Source organism: Anabas testudineus, chromosome 16, assembly GCF_900324465.2.
Source record: "Anabas testudineus chromosome 16, fAnaTes1.2, whole genome shotgun sequence".
Taxonomy (NCBI): Eukaryota; Metazoa; Chordata; class Actinopteri; order Anabantiformes; family Anabantidae; genus Anabas; species Anabas testudineus.
Genome location: NC_046625.1, coordinates 19,846,615 through 19,869,518, shown reverse-complemented (window position 1 = coordinate 19,869,518; position 22,904 = coordinate 19,846,615). Strand labels below are relative to the sequence as shown.

At 43.7% G+C, this 22,904-nt stretch overlaps 1 protein-coding gene across 1 annotated transcript; it reads right to left on the bottom strand.

Moving 5' to 3' along the window:
• Window positions 1-13,985: 13,985 nt before the first annotated feature.
• Window positions 13,986-22,683, bottom strand: faxcb (failed axon connections homolog, metaxin like GST domain containing b). The gene is made up of 6 exons (XM_026372372.1): window positions 22,243-22,683; window positions 20,424-20,559; window positions 20,047-20,243; window positions 17,820-18,037; window positions 16,416-16,532; window positions 13,986-15,920 (listed from the first exon to the last, which is right to left on the bottom strand). Exons 1-6 carry the CDS (start codon window positions 22,500-22,502, stop codon window positions 15,592-15,594), a joined length of 1,257 nt encoding a protein of 418 aa, XP_026228157.1. The 5' UTR covers window positions 22,503-22,683; the 3' UTR covers window positions 13,986-15,591.
• Window positions 22,684-22,904: the final 221 nt, after the last annotated feature.

Sequence of the window (22,904 nt, the reverse complement as noted above, 5' to 3'; positions counted from 1 at the left end):
AAAGAACCGAGTGTCTCCACAGAGCCCCGGGCAACCAATCACGAGCCCAGCTCTCATTAGCAGGCATCCATTGTGGGTGACAAGAGGAGATAATTACCTTTGACTACAAGAGCTCTTGCTTTGTTTTTCCCAATGGCAACAATGCTTGGAGAGCGTGGACCACTTTCGAGATAAAAATACACCCAGTGTGACTAAATTGGTCTCTTTCTTGATAGGGGACATGTCTTTGACTTGCAAGGTGCTTTGATTGTAATATTTAATAGTTCTTGAATATGTTGAATGATCCGTTTTACTTAGACATCAGTGCATCATATCCACTATGTGGACATGTTTCCACAAAAATAAATTACCCTCACAGCATGGCATGTTTCTTAGCAATGCCTGTACCAGTTCTTCATCACTTTGTCTTGACTGATCTCTGTCTGAAATGACCCACGCAGCTAAGACTGTAACACATCAGAGAAAAGGACACACACACATACACACGAGCGCGCGCAAAGACACACACTCACACAGAGTTTATAAACAGCACCCATCCAGATTTGGAGTTAACAAGATGGAATGATGGGAATGGGGAGCTAGTGGGCATGCTCGGTGATTGACAGGCCGGGCCGCTGTCAGCTCCTCCAGGCAGGCATCAGCGAGCAGCAGTCCTGCTACTGTCAGAGCTCTGTTCTGGTCCACTGTGCCACACATACATATGCACATGGCCGAGCACACACAAATGCAAATGGGGATGGACACGCACAGAAGTGCACGCGCAGATACATGAGTATGCACACACACACACACGGACGTAGGCACTCTTTCTCTCTGTTACACACACACACACACACACAGGTCCGTGCACTCACACACTTTCTGTCCCTCTGCTTTGCCCCAGCTGTCAAAAGCCAGTTAAATAACGAGTCTGTTGCTCTCTTTCCCTTTTACATAGAGGCAGAGAAGCTGGTTATTGCTTGTATTGAACAGTGAACGCGTGCTTTCCTTCCAGATGCAGCGCAGTCAGACCACATGGGGAAATGTCTCATGAGGCTCTGAGAATATCCAGACATGCCTGCCCATCTTGGTTTAGACTGAGTTAGTGATAAGAAGCCTTGCACTGTGGCGAGCCTCCTATTTTAATGCACTTCCCAGTAAATAAAAAAATACAAGCTATGCAGCAGTGCATCATATTGGATTGTCCTAGTTTGTGCACTGTGGGACTGAGCCTACACTGAACTGTAGAAATGTTCCATAAATGGTGCTATAAAGTTGAGGTGGGGGAGTGTCTGTGGTCAGTACCTTTGTAAAGATAATGTCCAAGTGTTGAGACATTTTCTCTTTCACATAAAGGGACACACGTGATTGACAACATCGAGTGGGAGGTACAGTGCAACTGTTTTCAGACAATGTTTTACAATCACTCAGGACATGTGAGGAATTTAAAACCAAAATCATTAGTAAGCAAGGTATGAGTTTATTTTAGATATTAATGTATATATACAGTATGTTTAACTTCTTTGTAAGGACAAAGTCTATTAAAAAAGCACTATACTGAAATATTCTTCCTAACAAGCCCGCAGCTTTTGACTAAATACTAGTGTTGGTAAACTGTACTGATGATGCAGCATTACCATGCTCACTATTTATGTAATTAAACAGTGTAAAGATCGTAGCATTAGATAATAAATATAAAGTACAGAGGCTAATAGAAATGTGAACTAGACAAATTTAAACTGATGATTGTTGACGAACCATCCTCTCATGCCATCATCTTTTAAGTTTTAACGTCCCTGGCTGCCTTGAAAATTAACATAGGTAATGTAAAACTAACTCAGTAAAGTCAATTCAACTTGAGAGAGTAGGTTGAAAAATAAGTAATCCTAGAGAAAAAATAAAGCACTTATTCAGTATGTATGAACGGTAGATGTAGACCTATATAAACAACAATTCAAAATAAGGTTTATGAACAAAACAAGCAAATAAAATCATCTTTTAAAGCATTTATTAATGGATCTGTAATCTTGTGATCTGGATCTTTAAGTCCTGTTCCTTTAGTTAAAATATTTGAATGTGTATGACGCACAATAAATGCACAATAAAAACATATGGTTACTTAGCAAATCATGTGTTAGTAAATCTAATGGCTGCTGTGTGGGACTGTTTTATTGAGTTATTAATTATGTAGGACTTGTGGTGTTGTATTTTATTTTTTCATTATGTATTCTCAGTAAAAGTTGATTGCCTCCTCTCCCCACCTACACATGTAGGTGTACGTACAGGTGTAGAAAACATTTATTTGGTTTTTGGTTATTTTCTTCATATTCTCATTAATAAGAAACTGGCAACTGAAGGTAGGAAAAAAGTGAAGGGTTACTCTACCAACTTCCATTAAAAGCCCACTGACTAATTTGACATTACATCCTACATTTACTCATCATCTGAGTCTTCACACAGGTCTGACCTCCAATCGCAAGTCTTTGACATCTGATATTCTGTTTTCAAAAGTCGATAACGCCACTGAACACAACGCGAATATTTCAGACTGATTGCAAAACTTCTCCAGCATTTTAGTCTTAATGACAGAATCTGCAAATATAATTACTGCTGCAAGAAAACCCAGCCAGAGATAGCCGAGAGAAGCTGTCATCTATTGTTTTCCAGTCCGCGTCCTCCAACTGAACTTCACCGACCGACAGTTTAATTGGTTTCAGGGAATCGGGTGTGAAGAGGAGTCATGACCTTGATCTTTCTTCCTGATAAATGACTTTTTTTCACCGACTATACATGCAAATATGCAGAGTGTGTGTATGTGTGTTAGGGGGTTGAGAGGGAGGTAAACAGACACAGATTGTCTAATTTTATTGTGTGTTTAGTGGCTGATTAGAGGCCTAATTAAATACAGTGTTAGTGAGTTCAGAGGCAAACAGAGGAGACACTGACCCTACGACTTCTAATGCACCCCATGGAGCATCTGAACAAAGAGAGTAGATGCACACAGGCTGATAGAGAACATGCATTCAGAGACTTTGAACAAACAAGCACCATCAGACCTTTATCACCAGAACCTGTCCTTAATTCACTCTTCACCTTGCGTAATAAATATTAATAGGAGGGCAGAGGGAAATTAAGCAAAACCAAACATTAGCTCATGATGATGTTGGCTTGGGTTCAGACCTGCGGGGTATAAAAGCACAGCACTGCAAACACTCAATATAAACGTATATGACTGCTAGTAAAAATGTCACAACCTTGCAGGAGTAACCACGCTCGCAGGGCCACAGTCACTGGATGGCCGTTCTTTTCTTCAAACACTGTGCAGATGTGTGTGCGTCAATGATATTTTTTGGGCGATGAGTCTGCTGTCAGTGGCCGTAAACAGCCGATCACATTAGTAGCATGTGACCTTCTGGTGTGTTAATGTAACAGCTGTTCGTTTCAGAATATTGTGTCAAATAGTTAATGAGAGAATGCATAAGAAGTTCATGTTTGGGCTAAAAGAGCCTGGTAAACTTTTTTAATATTATTACTATTTTTAGTGAATTGAGTGAGTTCGACATTTATTTTGTGGACACACATGAAAGGGTTACTTTAGCTTTGTAAAACCACCCATTATTAATACACGCTCATGTCTTTCAAGCACCATCCCCACATTTGGAAGGTTATGTTTCTCCTTGGTAGCTTTTTCTTTCTTGGGTAGTTTTCAAACCTAAGGTGAGATAACCAAGATTACATCATTACGGTTATTTTTTCATAGGCCGCACCCTCTAAAGCTACACAACAAACAAAACCTCTACCTCTACTACCACTCACAAATAAGCTACACATCATAAGTAAAAGCAGTCAATTGTCCCCATGAATGATATGGCGATGCACTGAAATGTTCTGAAGCAACAGCTATTGTAAATTATTTGTTTGCCATAGCATACAGTAGATTCAGATCTAGAGCATGTGACACATCAGCACAGATGTTTACAGTGAGCGCTGCAGAGGAGGAGCAGAGAACTGTGGACAAGTAAAGCTGTCAGAATGGCTTTCTTTGTTGCAGTCCCTTGTTTATATTTTCATTTAATAAGGTTTTAATTATTAAATTATGAAAGTCACCACAAAAAGAGTCACAACCTGTAAATAAAACCATCCTAACCACGTGTAGATGCAGATAAATTCATATGTGTTATGTGAAACTTTTTCAGCTGCACTAATACAATTATCAAATGGTTTTGAAAGTCTTTGGTCTTTTAAATTAACACATTTTCATAGCAAACTCAACATTGATACAAGAAATGGACGTTTGCTGAATACGAGCCTCTGGTGAAGTAACTCTAGCTGTGATGAATTCGGCAGAGTAGCCCAGACAGGAGCAGTGAGGGTGCAAAGTGTATCTGCATTGTTGTGTGTTGTCAGTGTTATTATCAGCAAACTAAGCCGAGGGAGGAGAAATGTTTAAAATGAGCCCAACTATCACTGCAGCGGCCAAACCTTTGATTTCCATTTAGCGTGTGTTCCTCCCGAGATCTGTGAAGGCTATTTCACATGCAAACCCCCTCTGCCGCGCCACCGCCCCCCCCCCCCCCCCCCCCCCCCCCCACCCCCATCCCCTTTATATTCCCCAACCCTCTCATCCCCTCTCCACCCCATTGGCACCAACAATACCCCTCTCACCGCACCGCCCCACTCTCAACAGGCTTCTGTGGAATTTATTCAAATATTTTGACATTTCGCCTCCCCTCACTTCCCGAGCAGAAATGATTTGTGACAGCTGGAGATGGGCTCGGTCGGAGGAGCTTCCTCCAACACCCTGCCTCCTTTTTTCTCCCCCGTCCTTCTTTGTAGAAAGGCCGATTTTTCTCTTTCGACTCCCATCTCTTTTTTTTTTTCTCCTCCTTTATTCGCTGCTGCTCCTCCTGTCAGCTGGCACAGGCCTTGAAAGCTCCTCTCGTCATTTTTTTTCATGAGACACCACAGTGTGATAGACAAACTGGGTGATATTCCTCTATTTGTTGACATTTCATGTTTGCTGTCTTTTTTTGTGCCTTTTGCTCAGTGCCCACCTGCTGTTTGATCCTGTGCTGACACCATGTATTCGCAGCACAGAGGGTAATCCTCCTCGGAAACAGCTCTCATCTGAATCCTCTAAAGATACAGTGTCATTCTCATTCCAACAAAATCCTTCCCATTATTGTTTTTACAATAAATGAACCAAATGATCACCATAAGATCACCTCCAGCAGGTGGACATGCATAAGGTAAAGCAAATGAAATGTGAACTAGCAACAGTTTCAAGGTGCCTTATTTGCCCACATGCTCTTGAATAGGAGATAAACTGATGTGTGCATCAAAATGAGGAAGTGGTGCATCAGGCGATGCTGCCTGTGACAGCAGTATGTGGACCACAGCACAGTGCACTGACAACAAAGACTCCATTTGAATAATGCTGCTCATTAGTTGGGGGACAGGGCCTTTTTCTGTTGGCGACTGTCCCTGGTCACTTTGCACCGCTGCGATAGACAAACACACACACTCAACACCAAGGTTGTCATCCATCACTGCACTGAGAGAAAGGTATGAGGTACCCAAGACAAATGCGTCCTTCTGTTTTTTATTTCCTCTGCAATGATTAGACATTTTCTTTCATGGAGCATCACACCGTCCTCACACAGAGAATAAAGTGATGCCAGCTTTACCGTACTGTACGTGGTGCCATCTGAAAAGAGCTACTGAAGAAAGATATGAAAATCCAGTCGAGACTCGAGCTGTTGGAAGTCCTTCATCAACTCCCTGAGAGTGGAGCGCACTAAACAATAATGAACACCCTGACTCACCAGACACAAAAAGTACTCGTCAGTACAGGCATCCACACAGGAGGTTTTAGCCAAATACTAAATTCTGAATTTCTCGTTTAGGCTTTCATTATTGCGTTAAGGAATAAACCAGCAAGCATAAGCGATTCTTATTTGTGTTCTTACTGAAAGCTACAATAAAAGATTGAGATCATTCTATATTTTAAATGTGATGCTGGTGCATAGTATAACATAAAGATGGGAAACAGTCACTCTCACTCTGTCTGAGGGTAATAAAAATCATCACAGCGATGCTTCCAGAAGTCACTAATTAACACATTATATCTTACTTATTTTACTCATACAAAACAGCTAAAAACTACATGTTCCTGCAGATTTGTCATCGCCATAACGTTGCTAGGCAACCAAGAGAGAATCCAGGATACAGGTGCCAGTGCCTGGCTGAAGAACCACTTTTGTATGGATACTGGTCCTTTGGGCAGAGGCACTGTTTCCCCTTGTTTCTAGTATTTATGCTAAGCTAAGCTAATTGGCTGCTGACTGTAGCTTGGCACCACACAGACATTAGAGTGGTATCACTCTCTTCATCTAACGCTCATCAACCCAGAATAAATGAATGCCCAAACATGCCAAACTATTCCTTTAGTTAGACCGTATCAAACATTGGACCACTGGAGATGTAAAGGTAAATGAGCACAGTAAGCAACTCCACCAGCAATTTCAAGCAGTTCTCCACAAGAATTTAATTAGTCAAAGGCTAATCCGTTATGCAAATGAAAATGATGAAAACTAAATAATTTGATTCAAAAAGAATACAGGAACATTGTGATTGTTTGAACAGTCCTGGGGAAACGCCAACTGTGGCTCTATAAAAGGAGAGAATCAATCATGTGCCAAGGACAGCCGGAGCTAATAAGTGTGTAACATGATAGAAAAGAAAATTAGTTCATAGCTGTCATCTTCTTGATGAAGAGGCAATCAAAATCAAAGTGAATCATTCCGTAAGGAGGATTGTGTTTTGGAATTCAAACGGGCAATGCTTCAACATGACAAATCAGCCGGTGTGGTGCATGTTGATTGATTCCATCCATGAAAACCTAATAGATTTAGCCCTCTGTGAATTTGGCTCTCATTAACCTCACAGCGTTTTCATATGAGAATGTATTGGAGCCATTTTATCCACCACTCAAAGGCAATTCACTAGGTGATAAATCCTTTGGCTTATCTGGCTGCAGGTGACAGCACAGCAGAGCACTGAGAATGACTGGGGCACAAACACACACACACACACACACACACACACACACAGACAAAATGCATGCACACGCATGCTCACAGTCCACAGAAACACTACACACAGACATTTTTCTTGAAGGGGTCGCCATGTTGACCCACATGAGGAAAAACCCCGTGATCCGACCAGAACCGAAAACGTGCCTCTCGACCCGAGCGGCCAGCCACAGCAGAAAAAATCTTCCTCTCAGCTCCCTGACAAGAAGAGGAAGAAGCAGAAGAAAAAAAAAAGAACGGAATTCAATTACACAGTTGAAACCCACTCCTTACCCTCCGGGAGTGATATCAGCACCATTTAAAAGTCTGATTACTCACAAAACCAATAACATTTTGACTCCTTGGTAATGGACCAGTAGATTAGAAAATTTAGATTACATTTAACTGCCTGTAGATTCTCATTAAAACGCCACCAACTAGTTAGAAACAATAGGTAATTAAGAGTGTAATGAAGCGCAATAGCGTTAGCGCACGTCAGCTGTATGCTACTCTTGTGGGACCCAGCCTTACTTTGCACTTATCCTGCAGCAAAGCCATACCAGCGTCTCATTTGGGCAATACGACATATTTAATTAGATTAATGAATTTCTGTGGCGTCTCTGTGGGGTTGGCTGTGCTCCTTGCAGTGACAGTATAACAACATATTATGTATTAGGCGAGGCCCGCGAGCTGCAAGGCAGGCCGGTGCAGGTTGGTCCCTTGATAGAAGAGCCATGTCTGACAGTTTGGGAGTCAGGTTTACTCCTGCTAAATTGTCAGGTGTAAACAGTAACACATAAATGTGCAGCACGATTCCCAAACTGCAGATCTGAGTTAGCAAAGTGTGAATTTAACATGTTTGTACATTATACAGGGAGAAAACAAACAGAGGCAAGAGGCCCAGGGTGAGGAATAGGTCTAAGCCAGCATTTGGCTTTAAGTTGGCCTCTGTATGTCTACACCAAGGAAAGACCAAGGAGATGAAGTGTGTCTAAAAGTCTCTGTGTCTGATACTGTCAGTGTCCTTTGTGGAGTGTGGATGAACTCTGAAAGGCAGATTACACAGTTACTACGTCAGTAATGTGAAAATAACACAAAGAACTTGATGTTTATAACACGAACATGTGTTTTTCATGTGGGCCGTGGCAGTTTAAACTCTATCCAGGTAAGGCAACTGAAATAATGAATCTTCTGTCAGACTGAACTTTAGGAAAAGTCTTCCTCAGTGTTATATGGATGTGTCAGCGAAGGTGATCACCTCTCCTCCACCCTGACACTTCTGCTTTCCGCAGCATTTCAGTGTCAGGCGGCTGCTTGTTTGCGAATCCTTCTGTGTGACAGTCATTTACTCTCACTTTTCACAGTATTTCAGGTGATTAGGTTTTTGCTTTCTGCTTGAAGCTTCATTTGAACTTTTGCAAATCTTGCAATTTAATGTTTGATTTAGTTTTAACATCAAGTGTAGTTTCAGGCATGTGTGCGTGTTTCTGATGGAGTTTGAGAATCACCTAAGGTGCACATTCAGACATGACTGAACTGATTTAGCTGTAGAGTTAGTATGAAGGTACATTTTGCTTCAGTATTCATTAAAATTTTAGTTTAAAAGTTTTAAAAGTTTAAGGTTTTCTAGTTTTAGCTTTAATTTTAGCTTCGTTTCAGGTTAAGTTGACTCTTCAACCTGGTTCTAGTCTATAGTGTGTAGAATATCAGTGGTAATAAACATCTCTATGTCTCCCATATTTTTTAAAAAGTTAAGACATAGAAAACTTTACTTCCATTAATGTCTGTGTAGTCAATCAGTGTTCTCACCTTTCCTATAAAATCACAAGCTTGAGTTTACAGTTATTCGGTGTATGCACACTACATATGATTGGTTCTTATTAGCATCAAACAACACTGAACACGTCTTCAGTACTGTACACTTTTACTTTACGTTGACAGGGAAAACATGATGCACAGTGGGAGTTTTTGTTTGCAGTATCACACTGCCCTCTATGGGTCTGGATTCCAACTGCACTGGATTCACTTTGAACACAGAAATATGTATTTCAGTCATACATCCCCCCCCCCCAGCTGTTTTCACATCACTCTCTACATTTCAACACAGGCAGATTCAATTTTGCTGAGAAGCTTTTTAGCAACATTTTCCTCAGTTGAGTTGGAGTCTGTGTATACTGTAAATGGCTCGCTGTGTTCTAACTTTTACACTGACAGATGTTACACTCTGTATGTGTTTATACCCAGACTGGATGTGAATCACAAGGGGGGTATGTCTTGAAAACCGACACACACATGTACACCCCTCCAACCTGGCAGAGTGTTTGTGCTTGTAAACACTTGAATAATTGAGCCAGATTCAAACACACCATCTTTTCAAAAGGAGTTATGGAGGAGGAGGAGGAGGAGGAAGAAGAGAGAGTAGAGGAGCAGATGGCCCAGTGCAGATAGACTCAGAGACCGGGAGTGAGGAGCGTTCTCTGAAGGACGAGGTCTTGTATTGTTATGGCTGCGAGGGCAGCTCTGTCGCATGGTTTACCAGGGGTCCCAAAAGAGCCAGGGTCTTATGGTGTCAGTGTCCCCCCAGTCCTCATCCCCAGCCCTAGCCCATTGTCATTCCTGTTTTTTAATTTCTAAAACGCAATCAAGTGTGACACAAACTGTTTACCTAGCGTGTCTGCCACAACCAGGAAGAGAAAAGGATGGGGGTGGGGTGGGGGGACAGACTCACAAGCCAGGATCTCGGCACAAAATAATCCTCCATAATACCAGAGAGTTTAAAGAGGCTTTGCCAACACCCCTGCACCCCCCCCCCCCCCCCCCCCCCCCTCCACCTCTCTTTGCGCTGAAAAAAAAAAAAAGCAGGGGAGATAAAGAGAAAAGAAGGGGGGAAAGCCACATCAGAGGAAAGCTGTTAAATTCACCCCTCCGTCTCGTTTGGGATTGCTAATTATTGTTTTTAGAGCACAACAATCGGGGTATTAGGGTATAAGCGGCTGGAGATAACATCCAGAGGAAAACGAGAGGAGGCAAAGGGGAGAATGTGGAAGAGCAGCGGTGGGGAGACAGATAATGGGTTGAAAGAAGGGGAGCTATGATAGGGTCTGGTACGTGGCGGTGTCAGGAGACTCACTGACTCGCTCTCTCCCCAAGGAGCTTGAAAAGTGAATGAAAACAAGGAAAAGTTTTCAATGTTAGACAGTTTCAGAACTGACAGGAATCGGAGAAAGTGAATGATATCCATGAAAGAATATTTTATAATACAACTGCTACTACTTGTAGGTGGAAGGAGTCTCTTGTACTGTAAACCCATGAACCTTGAATATATATATATATATATATGCAACAGAAGTGGACCATGAATGCATCGCTGTGGAACCCCGTATTCTGACTAGTAGAACACTTACATTTACCTATATGACTGTAACACTACAAAAAATGTTAAAACATGAAAAGACTAAAAAGCAGGTGATAGCTTGTGTTCCACCGGAAAGAAAAAAGGAATCCTGGAAAACACACACATGACACCCACAAGCACACCAGCTTTTATCCTGTGAATGAACAGGCCAGCCAAAGTCATCTGGAAGCTTCCACATGCCAATGAATAAATAAAGCTGTAATTAGTAAAGAAAACAGCGCCACCTGTTGGTGTCCCACCCCTGTGAACCCAGACCATTATGGAGAGCTGTGGGAAGCAGCTGAGCCTGCGAAGGCTGTGCGTTAAAGGGTTGGCACGCATGCACGATGTGTGTGTGCATGTATGAGACAGGAAGTTTTTTCACGTGGGCCACCCGTGTAAGCATGTGCGTTTCAGGGCTTCCATTTGTAAAGAGGCTTACTGAGCATATGTGTATACGTATTGTGAGAGTGTGTGTGTGTGTGTGTGTATTTGTGTGCTCCTGTGTGTACATGTGTGGATGTGAAGGGGTCCAACTGTGTGTCCTGGGGCCCACCTGGCAGCACTGTGCAGATTCTGGGGCCTGAGCAGCTGGCCTGGGGGCTGGTGAGGGTGTGCAATGGGAGGAGGTTTTAGAGGGGTGCGGGGGGTCTTCCATGGACCCTGTCCCACCAGACCCAGACAGTAGGAGGCAGATGGACAGGCCACAGCCACTGCCAGAGGGCCAGAGGGGCCACAGGGCCGAGAGAGAGGGTCGGCCAAGACCAACTGAGCTCACACACACACAGAAATGTACACATACAAACACAGAAACAGATGAAACACACGTGAGATACAAAACTCCAATTTGATTCTTACTCAACCTAAGATCATGTCTTTTTGTCAGGTCTTTCACAAAGTGGGAAGAATTTCTTTTCTAATGAGATTTTACTGTTAAGCTTAATTCATTTCAATTAAAGTTTTATCATTCACACCAGAGAATGAAGAAACATCAATGTGGGTCCCAGGAGGCTTTAACAGCAAGTGCATGAGTTTTTGCATCTCCAAAATAATACCTTTTTAAATTGGCGAGAGAATGGTTAGGGAAAATATAGCCTATAAGTTTAATATAAGATAATGACAGTCACTGTGTTCAATAAGTAAAAACTGAGAGCTGATCGCATTTCAAAGCCAGAAATGTGTCGCCATGACTGCATCTTCAGTATCAGACTTTACCTTCAGGAAAAGTTTTACAGAACTGCCGTAAACTACTAGAAGTGAAGGAGATTCAGCCTGCGAAAAAAAGACAAAACACACAGCAAATAAAGCAAAAGCAGACTTCCAAACTTAACTCCGGTGCAAAATCGTCTGCTTCACAAACATGCAGCAGAGGAGTTACGCAGCGTTAGTGCAGCTGTTCTGTAAATGTCTCAACGTAGCACTACATAACATGTGGTGATCCTGATATACATGGGAACAAAACAAAGCACGGCTTAATGCTTGGTTCAGAAATGTGGTACACACGCTTCAGAGACATTCCCTTTAACTGTACCAAAAGAATAACAACAACAGAGGACAACATGTAGGGTGAGTTTGTTGTATTAAACATTAAGAACATTAACGTACAACGTTAAACCGAAACATTGAGCCCAAGACAATATGTTCGAGTGTGTACGATTGACACAGAGTTTATAGTGAAGGTGTACTATAGGTGGTGGATGCGGTGGTGGTGGTGGTGTGGGAGGTAGCCACCGGCTCCAGTAGTCCAGAGAGCCACAGATGCTCCACTGTTTGTGTGTTGACTCTCTGTAATTTGTTTGCTCTAATTTGTTTTGCCGTGCCAGGGGAGTTCCGATTTTAATTTTGCTCTGTGTGTGTTTACCCCTCTTTGTGGATCGCTGATCTGTTAAGCATGGAGAAGGCGAGGGAGAGGGAGAGGAGAGACAGTCAGTGTGGAGGGTGGGCTGTTGAGAGAGCCAAATTAAAAAAGGAGCAGTGCAGATTGTTTTAAGCTCTGGCAGCCCCTTCAGGCCCAAAGGCCTCGCTCGCAGCCTGCACCTGCTCCATCCCCTGGGAGCTTGGTTCCTGATCCGTGGCCCTAGCTTCTTCTCCCCGGGCCCCCAGCCCAGCCCAGCCGCCTCCTCTCCTCTGCTCTTCTCCCCTCTCTTCTTATTCCTACTATTATTTTCTTGTCTGTGTTTTCTCCTCCCCACCAACTTCCCTCCATCTTCCCCTACGCAGCATTCATCTTCTTCTTCTCCCCTCCTGTTAAGCGTCTCCCCTCCAAAAACTCCTGATGCTCTTTTCCTCTCTCCTCCTCCCCAGTGGCTTCCCTCTATCTCCTCACTCCTAAGTCCTGGCCTCTTCACCTCTTTTCTCCTCCACACCACCTGCTCCTCCTCTATTCTGCTCATCTCTAATTTTCACCTCGCTCCTGGTTACTTCCCGATCAACTCTCTCCTTTCCTCCTCTCCTTTTGTAATGTTTCCTCTTCCAGTTCCTGCTCCTCTCTCCTCTTTTCCAACTGTCTCGCCTCCAGTGGCTGGCAGTCTTAATCAGCCACCCTCCGCAGCCGAATGATTGCGAATTGTTAGCCTGATTTAAAAAACACAACCATGCTCATAAAATACAGTCAAAGCTATGACAATATAACTCACTAGAAAGCAGTGTGCAGCTTAATAATATCTAAACATCAGCACGTCTTGTACGAACCCCAAAAAACATGATAGGGATGAAAATGAAAGTCATAAAGCAGTGGTTTTAAAATTGTCACAGCTATTCTTTATTGAAATCATCCAGTCGCTCCAGTTTTTCTGACTGCACATCCATAGGTAGTTTGATCAGTCACTTCAGTACATACACTATGATACACTGTGTCACACGCACGATATTTACATTACCACAGCAGTAATGCTATGACATGGTTCCAATAACAAGACATCTAGTTTTAATATGGCTTGATTAAAGCAGTCCAACTGTATACGATGCCCAGACCGGATGAGGCGACTAAAAAGCACACAAACCAGGCCAAGACAGGTTGGGATGCAAACCACAGAACAACATGATGGAAGAAGGCTGTCTCTAGAGTCCCAGTAACTGGGTCTAACTAGGACCTACTGTCATTAACTCACTTTCATTTTAAAGCGTCTGTTCATCCAAATTACAAAAAGCTATTTTTTCACTTACCCCTGGTGGTATAACCATGAATGAAGGAAAAGGACTGTCAGGTGGTCATTCCATACTGAATCAAATGACTATATCAACATATAGTCATTTGATTCAGTGTTAATATAAATACTACAGCAGCTTTAATAGAAACATCTTTTTCCATATCTATACAGTACACACATGCTGAGAACCAGCGCTGTCACGTCTGACATTTAACTTTCTGATCAGTAATAATCTCAACAGCCCGCTTACTAACTAGAAGGAGATGTTGCATGTTGGAATTACCACATAACATGATTCAAAGCTGCGGGCCCCGCTCATTTCTATAGTACAGGGATGGAGGAGAGAGCGAGGTCTCAGAGACAGATCTGTAGAAAAGTTCGACTGTGTGCACAGTTCAATACCACTCCAGGTAAGTGACTAAATAGATTCTGTCATTTGACTGAACTGATTCTTTATCTATTCTATTCTACTAAATATGCACCACATTCTTGTTATAGCAGTCACACTGTTTTTCCACTCCCACCCAGTTTAGCATGACAGACAGAAGTGCAACACTTCCTGATACATTTTGGTCCATTTTGGTATTCTGAATGTCTCTGCAAAGACTTCACAGCACAATGATTATCAGAACACGTGGCGTGCTGCACTGCTGATATACACATTTATGTTCCCCACTCATACTGCCCATGCTGCACCTCCACAGCAGACTGCTCCCACTGAAATAAGGTGAAAAGAAGTTTCCACTAGTGCAAAATAGCATCTCTTCTTGAGAGAAAGAAGAAAACAAAAAAAAAGGTTAACAAAAATATATATTTGACATAAGTTCAAACAGAAATGATTTGAATAAAGTGGCACTGATAATTAATTATATCAAAACGAAAACTGTTGCAGAGGATCTTCAGCCGTTTCTCAGTCCGAGCGCTAAGGCTGATATGTTGCTGCGCTCAGACACTTTATTCAAGTATGCATGGCCTCTCACATCACACCTATTCGCACATAGGTTACCTATGAATGGGATCCACAATATTAAAGTGAGGGACTAAAGATGAAACTATTTGCTCTGTTAAAACTACAGAAAGACCTCGGGGTGGAATGAACCTGGTGTTACAGAATGGAGGTATACGGTCGACCATCTAGTGGCCACATATAGAAACAACAGCTCTTCAATAAGACATAAAGTTTGCTCAAATTAAGAACCAAAAACTTCAAGCCACCAATAACAAAGTGCAAGCAAATAATGACTTAATGGAGGTACAAAGGGATGACAACCAGTTCATGAAACAGGCACAAAGCTGCTTGTCTTTCTTCATGACTACTATTCTTCATGTGGATGTGGGTGGTGGTCTGATGGAGACATACATCTTGTTTTTTTTTGATACAGATTCGTCCCACATACAGTAGCATAAAGCACCCGACACGAGGATCACTCTAGGGCTCAGTGTCAACTGTGTTTCCTCTTCAGCACGTGGATGGTTAACAGCCCAGACTCAGCAGCTGTTCCTTTTAGCCACATGATCAATCTCCACCTGTTCGAATGTGTTTGTTGTGTTAAGACACACGGCAGAGTGGTGATTAGTTGCATCGTTTCATAGCAAGTGAAATGCCACCTGTCTTGTCTCCAGCACTCTTCTGTTGTCGCCGCACTTTCCGTGAGATGTTGCCGTTCGGGTAACCCTTCCCCGCCAGCCTCTGCATCTTAGGACGAGACAAATAAGGCAAAGAGAACCTGCCCCACTGACAGCTCTGATGTTACAGGAGGAGACAAACAGCACTGTAGCGTATTTATTAAGTTCAGTTTTTATGTTGTGCATATAAACACCCAGTCTGCCCAACAGGAGGTTGTAATAGTTTCTTCAGTTGTGGTGTGAGAGCTGTTTTCTGCACAGCCTCTTTCAACCAGGTCTCTTAAGGAAATCCACACAGCAACCTGTGGTGCTGATTGCTCCAGCCTCCTGTCAGTCTCAGTCTGCTCAGCCAATAATGGTCATTCTCAGGTCAAACCTCCAGGTCTGGCATTAAGTCCTCCTTAAGCTGAATGTCATTGTCAGACCCCGTGCCAACGTCCGAGTCAAAGAGTGAGTGGTCAGAATCTGGGGAGTCTGGGGAATGTGTGTGCGTGTGTCCGGCTGACTGGCTGCTGGCATCACTGTCATCCAGAGTGTTAGTCCTGGAGAAGAGGCCAAAATCTAGCAGACCTGTAGGGGACCCGCCGCTGCTGCTCTCACTGTCACCGTCATAGTAAAGATCATCCACCTCCACGAACCACTCAGGCCAGAACCTCCTCCGCATGCGCTCGCAGAACATGGCAAGGTTGATCAGCTCTCCTGTAAAGACACCAGAAACAGCAGGTTCACATGTATGGGCTTCTACAGCAGCAGCAGGAGCTGTGACAGGTGCTTCCTGACATGGTGAGTAGTTTGATGCCGAGAGACAGAGAAGACAACAAGGGACTGAAGATGATACAGCTTCCCTTTCCTACGAGCTCTTTCGTCATAATTATTATCAGAACCATGACAGAGATTCTTCATTTGTGACATTACAAGTACAAGATTGTTTCATCTGAAAAGATAAGACACAGTTTCCAAGTGTTCCCCTGTCTGTGCAAGATGTGAAAGCAACAATCAAAGCCTGTGTCACAAAAGCTGCACCGAGGTAGAACACCACTGCCATCTGGTGGCCGGAACAGACAGAACAGTTAATAATAATAATATGACAAAAACAAAACCGGGACAGAAAAAAGATTAAAGAAAGACACAGCATCTAGAGTCTGTGTTAATGATTAAAATCCTCTGCTTTACTCGTTTCTGAGATTCACTCACCTTTGATGAGTTGCTCTGGTCGTGTTCCGGGTAGGGTCCACATCGCCTGAGCTAGATGCCCGAACACTGTAGCGTCTAAAGTTGACATCTTAGAGCCCATGAAGTATTTCTTATCGCCTACAAAACAGAGGAGAGAGGGGGTCAGTGTTTTTCCAGGTGGAAACAAGACGCAGTTATTCTTTTAGTCAAGAGTCTACAGCCACATCAGAGCCTTACAGCTCTGACAGGCTGTCCTAACCGAGTGCTGGATAAAAAATTAAAAGATGTCATCACAGCAACACAGCTAACGTGGCAAAGAAACATTATAAAAGTGTTTGAGATCAAATACAGTAATAAAGCAGCTCATTACCAAAATGTCACAAGAATCAGTTAGTGTTAGTTTTCAGAATATCCCAATTTCTAAAAAAGAGACACATGACTGCTGGTTTCTAGTCCAGTATCCAATAGAGCCCATTCTCACAGAGGTGATTATGTAACACAGACCTACAATGAACAAAGTCAAGCACGAATAGTTGAAATGTGTTGCCTTGAAAATGATTTATACTAAATCCATTTATTCATCCTTCCCTCCAGAAAAAAAAGCACTTCACAATAAACTCATTTCATGCTGAAGCTGGGAGGGCTACACTTCACGGCACCAGCTACAGATTTCACATTCACACTTCTGGCACTCGAGCCCCCGAAGAGCAGGCATGAAAAGAGGAGCCGTATGTTCGCGGAGTGTACTGATGCGTCCACTCTGAGAATGACTTTCCATTTTACAGCAAGTGTTTGTACGTTGAAATGGCACAACAGATCAATGAAAATCTCTTTGTCTTTCCAGCATCTGACTGTTTCCATCTGACGTCCAGACCTCTTCCTGTTACTCAGGCATGAGATGAAACCAGCACAACAACAACAACATGAATGAATTTTGTTGATGTTGTCTAAGCAGTCAAGCAAATAATTTGTCTGCAATAACTTGCTTTGTGTGTATTAATTACTGTTATCTATTAAATACTTATACTTGATAAGTTGACATTAGTCTGACAGTGCTGACCAGCAACACTGTGGGCATTATGGAACAAATGAAAACAGATGTCAGATGTTCTCCACCACTATCAATGAGTTTCTGGGTAAATCAGAGATTGCAGGGTTCCAGTGAGGAGGTTAGGGTTTTGTGTTTTTCTAAAAGAAACAGAAATCTTCTTACTAGAGTTCAACCATTTCCCACCAATCCATGTTATTTCATTATCCCAAATAAAACATGCAGGAAGCATTTTATCACATTATATAACAGAACTCTGTAATCCCTTACACACGTAGGTTACTGCTCATAGTTTTTACAGTATTTCTAATGGAATACATTCTAAGAGCAAAGCTTTGGAGGCTGCACAATGCAAGCACACACACAAACCCTCATACCCAGCAGCGTGGCCAGTGTCCTCATGTCCTTCTCCATCAGCGAGTAGACCTCCTCTTTGGAGAAGCGCCCAATCCCGTGGCCGTACATCTCCCTGCGTACCATGCTGCCGTTCAGGTGGCTCAGCAGCCACTTCAGTGTGTCGCTAAGGGGGCCGCTCATCGCCAGAAGTTTCTGGGTTTCCTCCAGGTTGTCCACCCACTGACAGTAGGCTATTGTCCTGTAAGAACACACATAGTGGACAACATCAGGTTAAGGGTGGAGTTAGTTACCTGACTGCGTCAAATCTGGAAGGGATCACGTTTCAAGGTACATCATATTAATAAAAATGATATATAACATGTGAAGAGCAGCATTCATGTGAAACAGTGGATGCTGCTCTACTGTTCAGCCCCTGTCCTGTTGTGCTCCACCACATCCATCTTGCTGCTCATTCGTGTGCTATGCTGCACTCAACATGCTGCCGGGAGACAATGTCATAAATTCAGCCTTCAAAGTGTCAGTGTAATGCACAGGAAGAAACGCTTGGAGTCAGACACTGCTTCTCCTGCAGAAATAGGTTAAAGGGGACACCTCAGAGAAAATCTATTACAGTTTGGTATTAAAAACAAAAACCTCCACTTACTGTGGTCCCATTTATCTACATCTCCATTGTGACCATTATACAGTACTGTAGAATTACTGAAGGAAACCAACACAGGACAACTGCACCACAAATTTATATACTATATTAAATCATATATATATTAGAAAGAATAAAGCATCTCTGATATTTGCTACATTCAGTACACTCTGAGCTCTCATGGTTTTCAAGCCGAGCAGCTTTTGCGTTTAGACACTAACAAGATTAAGCTGCTACTTCCTTACAAACACAAACCTTCTCACACCACCCGCGCTGCAAAGACAGACTGAGCTTCTCCCGCTGAGCTTGTGTGGAAGCTTGAAGGGCTGGTGCCTTATTTCTGCTGGTAGTGGCCAACAAATCTGCTGTGACATGACTGTAAGGAAGCCTCTGGGTCACTCTTCTATATGTGGAAATTGAATTAAGGCATATGGCCTACGTTACATCTGGAAGTGGCCACACGCTACTTCCTGTTACATTGTCTGATGTCCATATCATACAACTGTCTTTTGTCTCCACAAGCATAAAAAAATCACAAGAGCAGGTAGAAAGGAAATGATTGAATCTCCACTGAGATCACATTACTGTAAAGAAAATGATGCTGATAACAGCAATATCTTCTGAAAGGTTATTTTATCTCATTCACCATCAACTTGAACATACACTGAGTAGCAAATAAAGCATGAAGCCCGGTTCCCCTCAGCTTCCTGTTATTTATAACAGCGTGTGCATGATCTAGCCTGTGTCTGGCCACACAAAGAGCAACAAGCTACCACACTGCTCTTCCCTGACATCAATTATTCAATCAATAAGTCTATATGTGGGTCTAAACATGGCACAGGGTGGAGGAGCAGAGGAAGGAGAGCTGGGAGGTGACACAAGGAGAAAGAGATGGAGAAGGGATGTGGGTTACATGAATGACCTTTGGAGAACTGTCATGGGATTCTCCGTTTACAGTCTCACGTTTTTATTACAACATTTTCTAAACAGGTTACATCCGGATACGGATTTATGCCCTGTCCTGATGGACAACAACTCTTCAATAGTCTGAATGTAATTCAATTCAATTCAATATCATTTGTATAGAGCCAAATAACAACAACAGAAGTCATCTCAAGGTACATTTCAGTGTTTAAGGTCTTCAGACCTTACAAAATATAACTGTATACAGGATTATATAGAAAACCCAACAACCCATTTACATTGAAAGGTTTTCTTCAGAATGTGTCCCGATTGAGCTTTTAGGTAATGGAAAACACTCTCTCTGGGCATAGGAGGAGTGGTAAACGATTTCCTAGCAGCAATGTGTGTCTCACCCAGAGGCACTGGAGTGAGTCACCACACTGAAGGATGCCTGATAAAACAGTAGTGATGGTTGAGGATACAGTCAGACTGTGAGCTTAAATAAAAAGATGCAGATCTAAGGCTCAGTGTGGGTGGCTGTTGATGTGGTTTAAATTGAGCACAGGTGTATATTTAAATATGCAAATGCATAATCTTAACCCTCGGGTCCTATTTCCTTTTAAATCAACAGAAACTGAAACAAGCAGCAACTGGACTCGTGGTTCTTTAAAGGCCCCGTGACGCCCCACGCAACAGTCGCCTACCAGTAGAGGTGTTCCTCGACCATTTTGGTGACAGCTCGTGACACGGCTTTCTCCTGCGGGGTGAGGTTCTTGTTGAGGTTGACGCCCAGCTTCTCCTCCAGGAAGTCCACGATGAACTCTGACCCCGAAGCCTGCTGGTGGTTGTACTCGATCCAGGGCATCTTACCCTGTGGCGACAGCTTCCCATCAAAGTAGTTCTGGAGATGGAATTAGATGAATATTAGGATATTCACAATATTTAGGATGTGTGTACAGAAAGAACATTCTAACATTTTCATATTGGGGATTATTCATATTGCTGTGGTTCAGTAGTACAGGTGAGCCGATCCAGCTGCAGAAACTAAACTGTGAAGCAGAGTCTTCCGCTGTGTTATCACCTGGTAGGGCAGGTCCAGCATGCGCAGGTACGTCTCTATTTTGAGGCAGAAGGGCGAGAGGCTGGGGACACCGTTCTTTGGCCTGGAGAACTGATGGAGGATGATGGCATCTTTAGAGTCCAGCTCCTGCTCCTTCCTACACAGACAGACAGAGAAAACAACATCCGCAGTAAATAAACTGCGTCGTCTGCACTAGTCCACGTGTAGTAGACACAGTATGTTCCCAGATCACTGAAATGCCTTTTGAATGAGATCAGTCAACATCATTTGCATTTAATTTTTTGCTTTGTACTGTTACTCGATATTAAAATCCATTGTTAAAGCCACAGGGTTCAACGTGTTTCACATCTATTAGTAGAAATCTGCTGCTTGGTTCTATAGGGAGGAAAACAAGCTTTGCCATGTCTGCAGCTGCGTGTAGATACCAGCGACAGGACAACAGTAAAGAGAGCGCTGATACAAACTGTAACAACAGCAGCGCTGTCTCAGAGCGGCCAGTGTTGCTACCTGCTTTCTAGGTCAGCCCGCGCTGTGGGTTTGACTGCAAACATAACTTTCAAGCAGAAATCAGGAGCTGCTGTTCAAGTTTGAGCTTGTACAAATCATCGCTGGAGGAACAGCTCACACCTGTAGTTTATTATAGCACAGAGCACTGTCCCTGAGCTCTGGATTTTATTTTAAACACTCTACAACAACCCACCAATGCACACATTTACAGCATACTATGACTCAGGTGGCCTTATTTTATTAAAGCTCAAACACTAGACTTGTACAGACCTAATTTGAGCTGTCCTGGTTGAATTCCAGGTTGTTCTGTGGTTCCCTTTTTTATTTTAATAAAATAATGTCTTGTTTATCTTGTGTTTAGTCGTGTTTAGGTAGCCAAATTGATCCTTGTAACACACTCTGTTTACAACAGGAGAGGTAGTTCTTGTGGTCTGTGTAGGTCGCTGTCCATCATCACAGTGCTGAAACCATTCCACATGGTACTACACCTGATCCGTCTCCTGCATCCTATCCCATCGTTTCTTTTCTGCCTCTGTCCATTTAGATGTGGTGCTGAAAGCCACTTTACGAGCCCTCCACACATTAAGGATCTCTCTGGTAGAGAATAAAAGCCGGCTACTGCAGCACAGCCAACAACACATCACATGGCACGAGCGGATGATGCTGCCAGGCTGCGGGTCCGGCCTCAGTAGCCTGCACGTGATTCAGCAGCAGCAATGTTTCTGCACGGGATACAAGGTTATACTGATGATGACGGGGGGGGGGGGTGGTAACAGCACAAACTACCAGGCCACGGTTACAGCATGCAGACGCCGCCACGCACGAATTCCCAGTTCATCACTTTTAACATCGCAGAACCAGATCAGCCCCACATGAGCCGTGGCTGCATGTTTGATGCTGTTCTGGTCTCTGGTCTCTGAGAGCAGCAGCAGCAGCAGCTGTGTGTGAGTTCATTAAAGGTCGGTCACTGCAGCGCCGGAGGAGCGCTTCCTTTATGCACGCTCAGGTGACGACGGAGCTGGCACGGGAGCGGACGCGTGACTCGTTTCTTTTTCTTTTTTTTTGCCCCCCCCCCACCACCACCTAATGTCGCGTCCTTGGAAGGAGGAAACAGCCAACCACCGCGAGATCTGCAGCTGATTAAGGCTGCATCTCTACATCCATTCATAGTGTTCCCACAGCCCGTCCTAATGACACCGAGCAGTCCCTGATCAGCAGCTGATCAGCTGTTCATCAGCTGTTCATCAGCTGTTAGACCCGCAGCAGAATAATGGCTGCTAATAAACAGGCTGCGCATGCAGGGTGTCCCTACCTGATGGCGAGCAGCTCGTGCAGTAGGTAGGCTGCAGCAGCCAGCAGGGCCCCCCCGGTGATGTACAGGGTCTTCTTCCACCAGGAGTCCGAGCCCAGGACCGACATGATGCCTCCGTAGTCCTGTAAAGGGAAGGCGATGATATAGCCATACAAAGACTGCTGCTGCTCGGAGGCGCACAGCCCGATGGGCAGGCTGTGATTCCGCCCGAGTTCAACCACACACGGCCGGGAAGAGGCGAAGCCAGCAGCCCAGTACATCCTCCCTCCCTCGGTTACAGCCACCCCGCTTCCTCCGTGCTGCGGACCCCGTTAGGCTTCATCGTCTCGGCCGGTGGGCTGTCTACGGCATGGCGGCGGCGTGGCTAATTCTGTTCCCCTAGAAAACCAGAAGGAGTAAACATCCCGACTCCCACTCCCCGGGTTGATGCTCAGCAGCCACTTCGCTTTCCTTTGCAGGTTTTAGAAACCAACCAAGCGAGCCGGAAACACAGCGCCCCGACTTCCGGTTACACATTTCAAAATAAATGCTACAGTTCGGGTTGGCTTCTGTCAACAGCACTGACATGTCACAGTGCTGCAGTGAATGGTCTTTATTAAAATCATGCATTCGTGAACCAGCGAAGCTCTTTCAAACGTGGGATCCAAGTATTTGTATCTTGT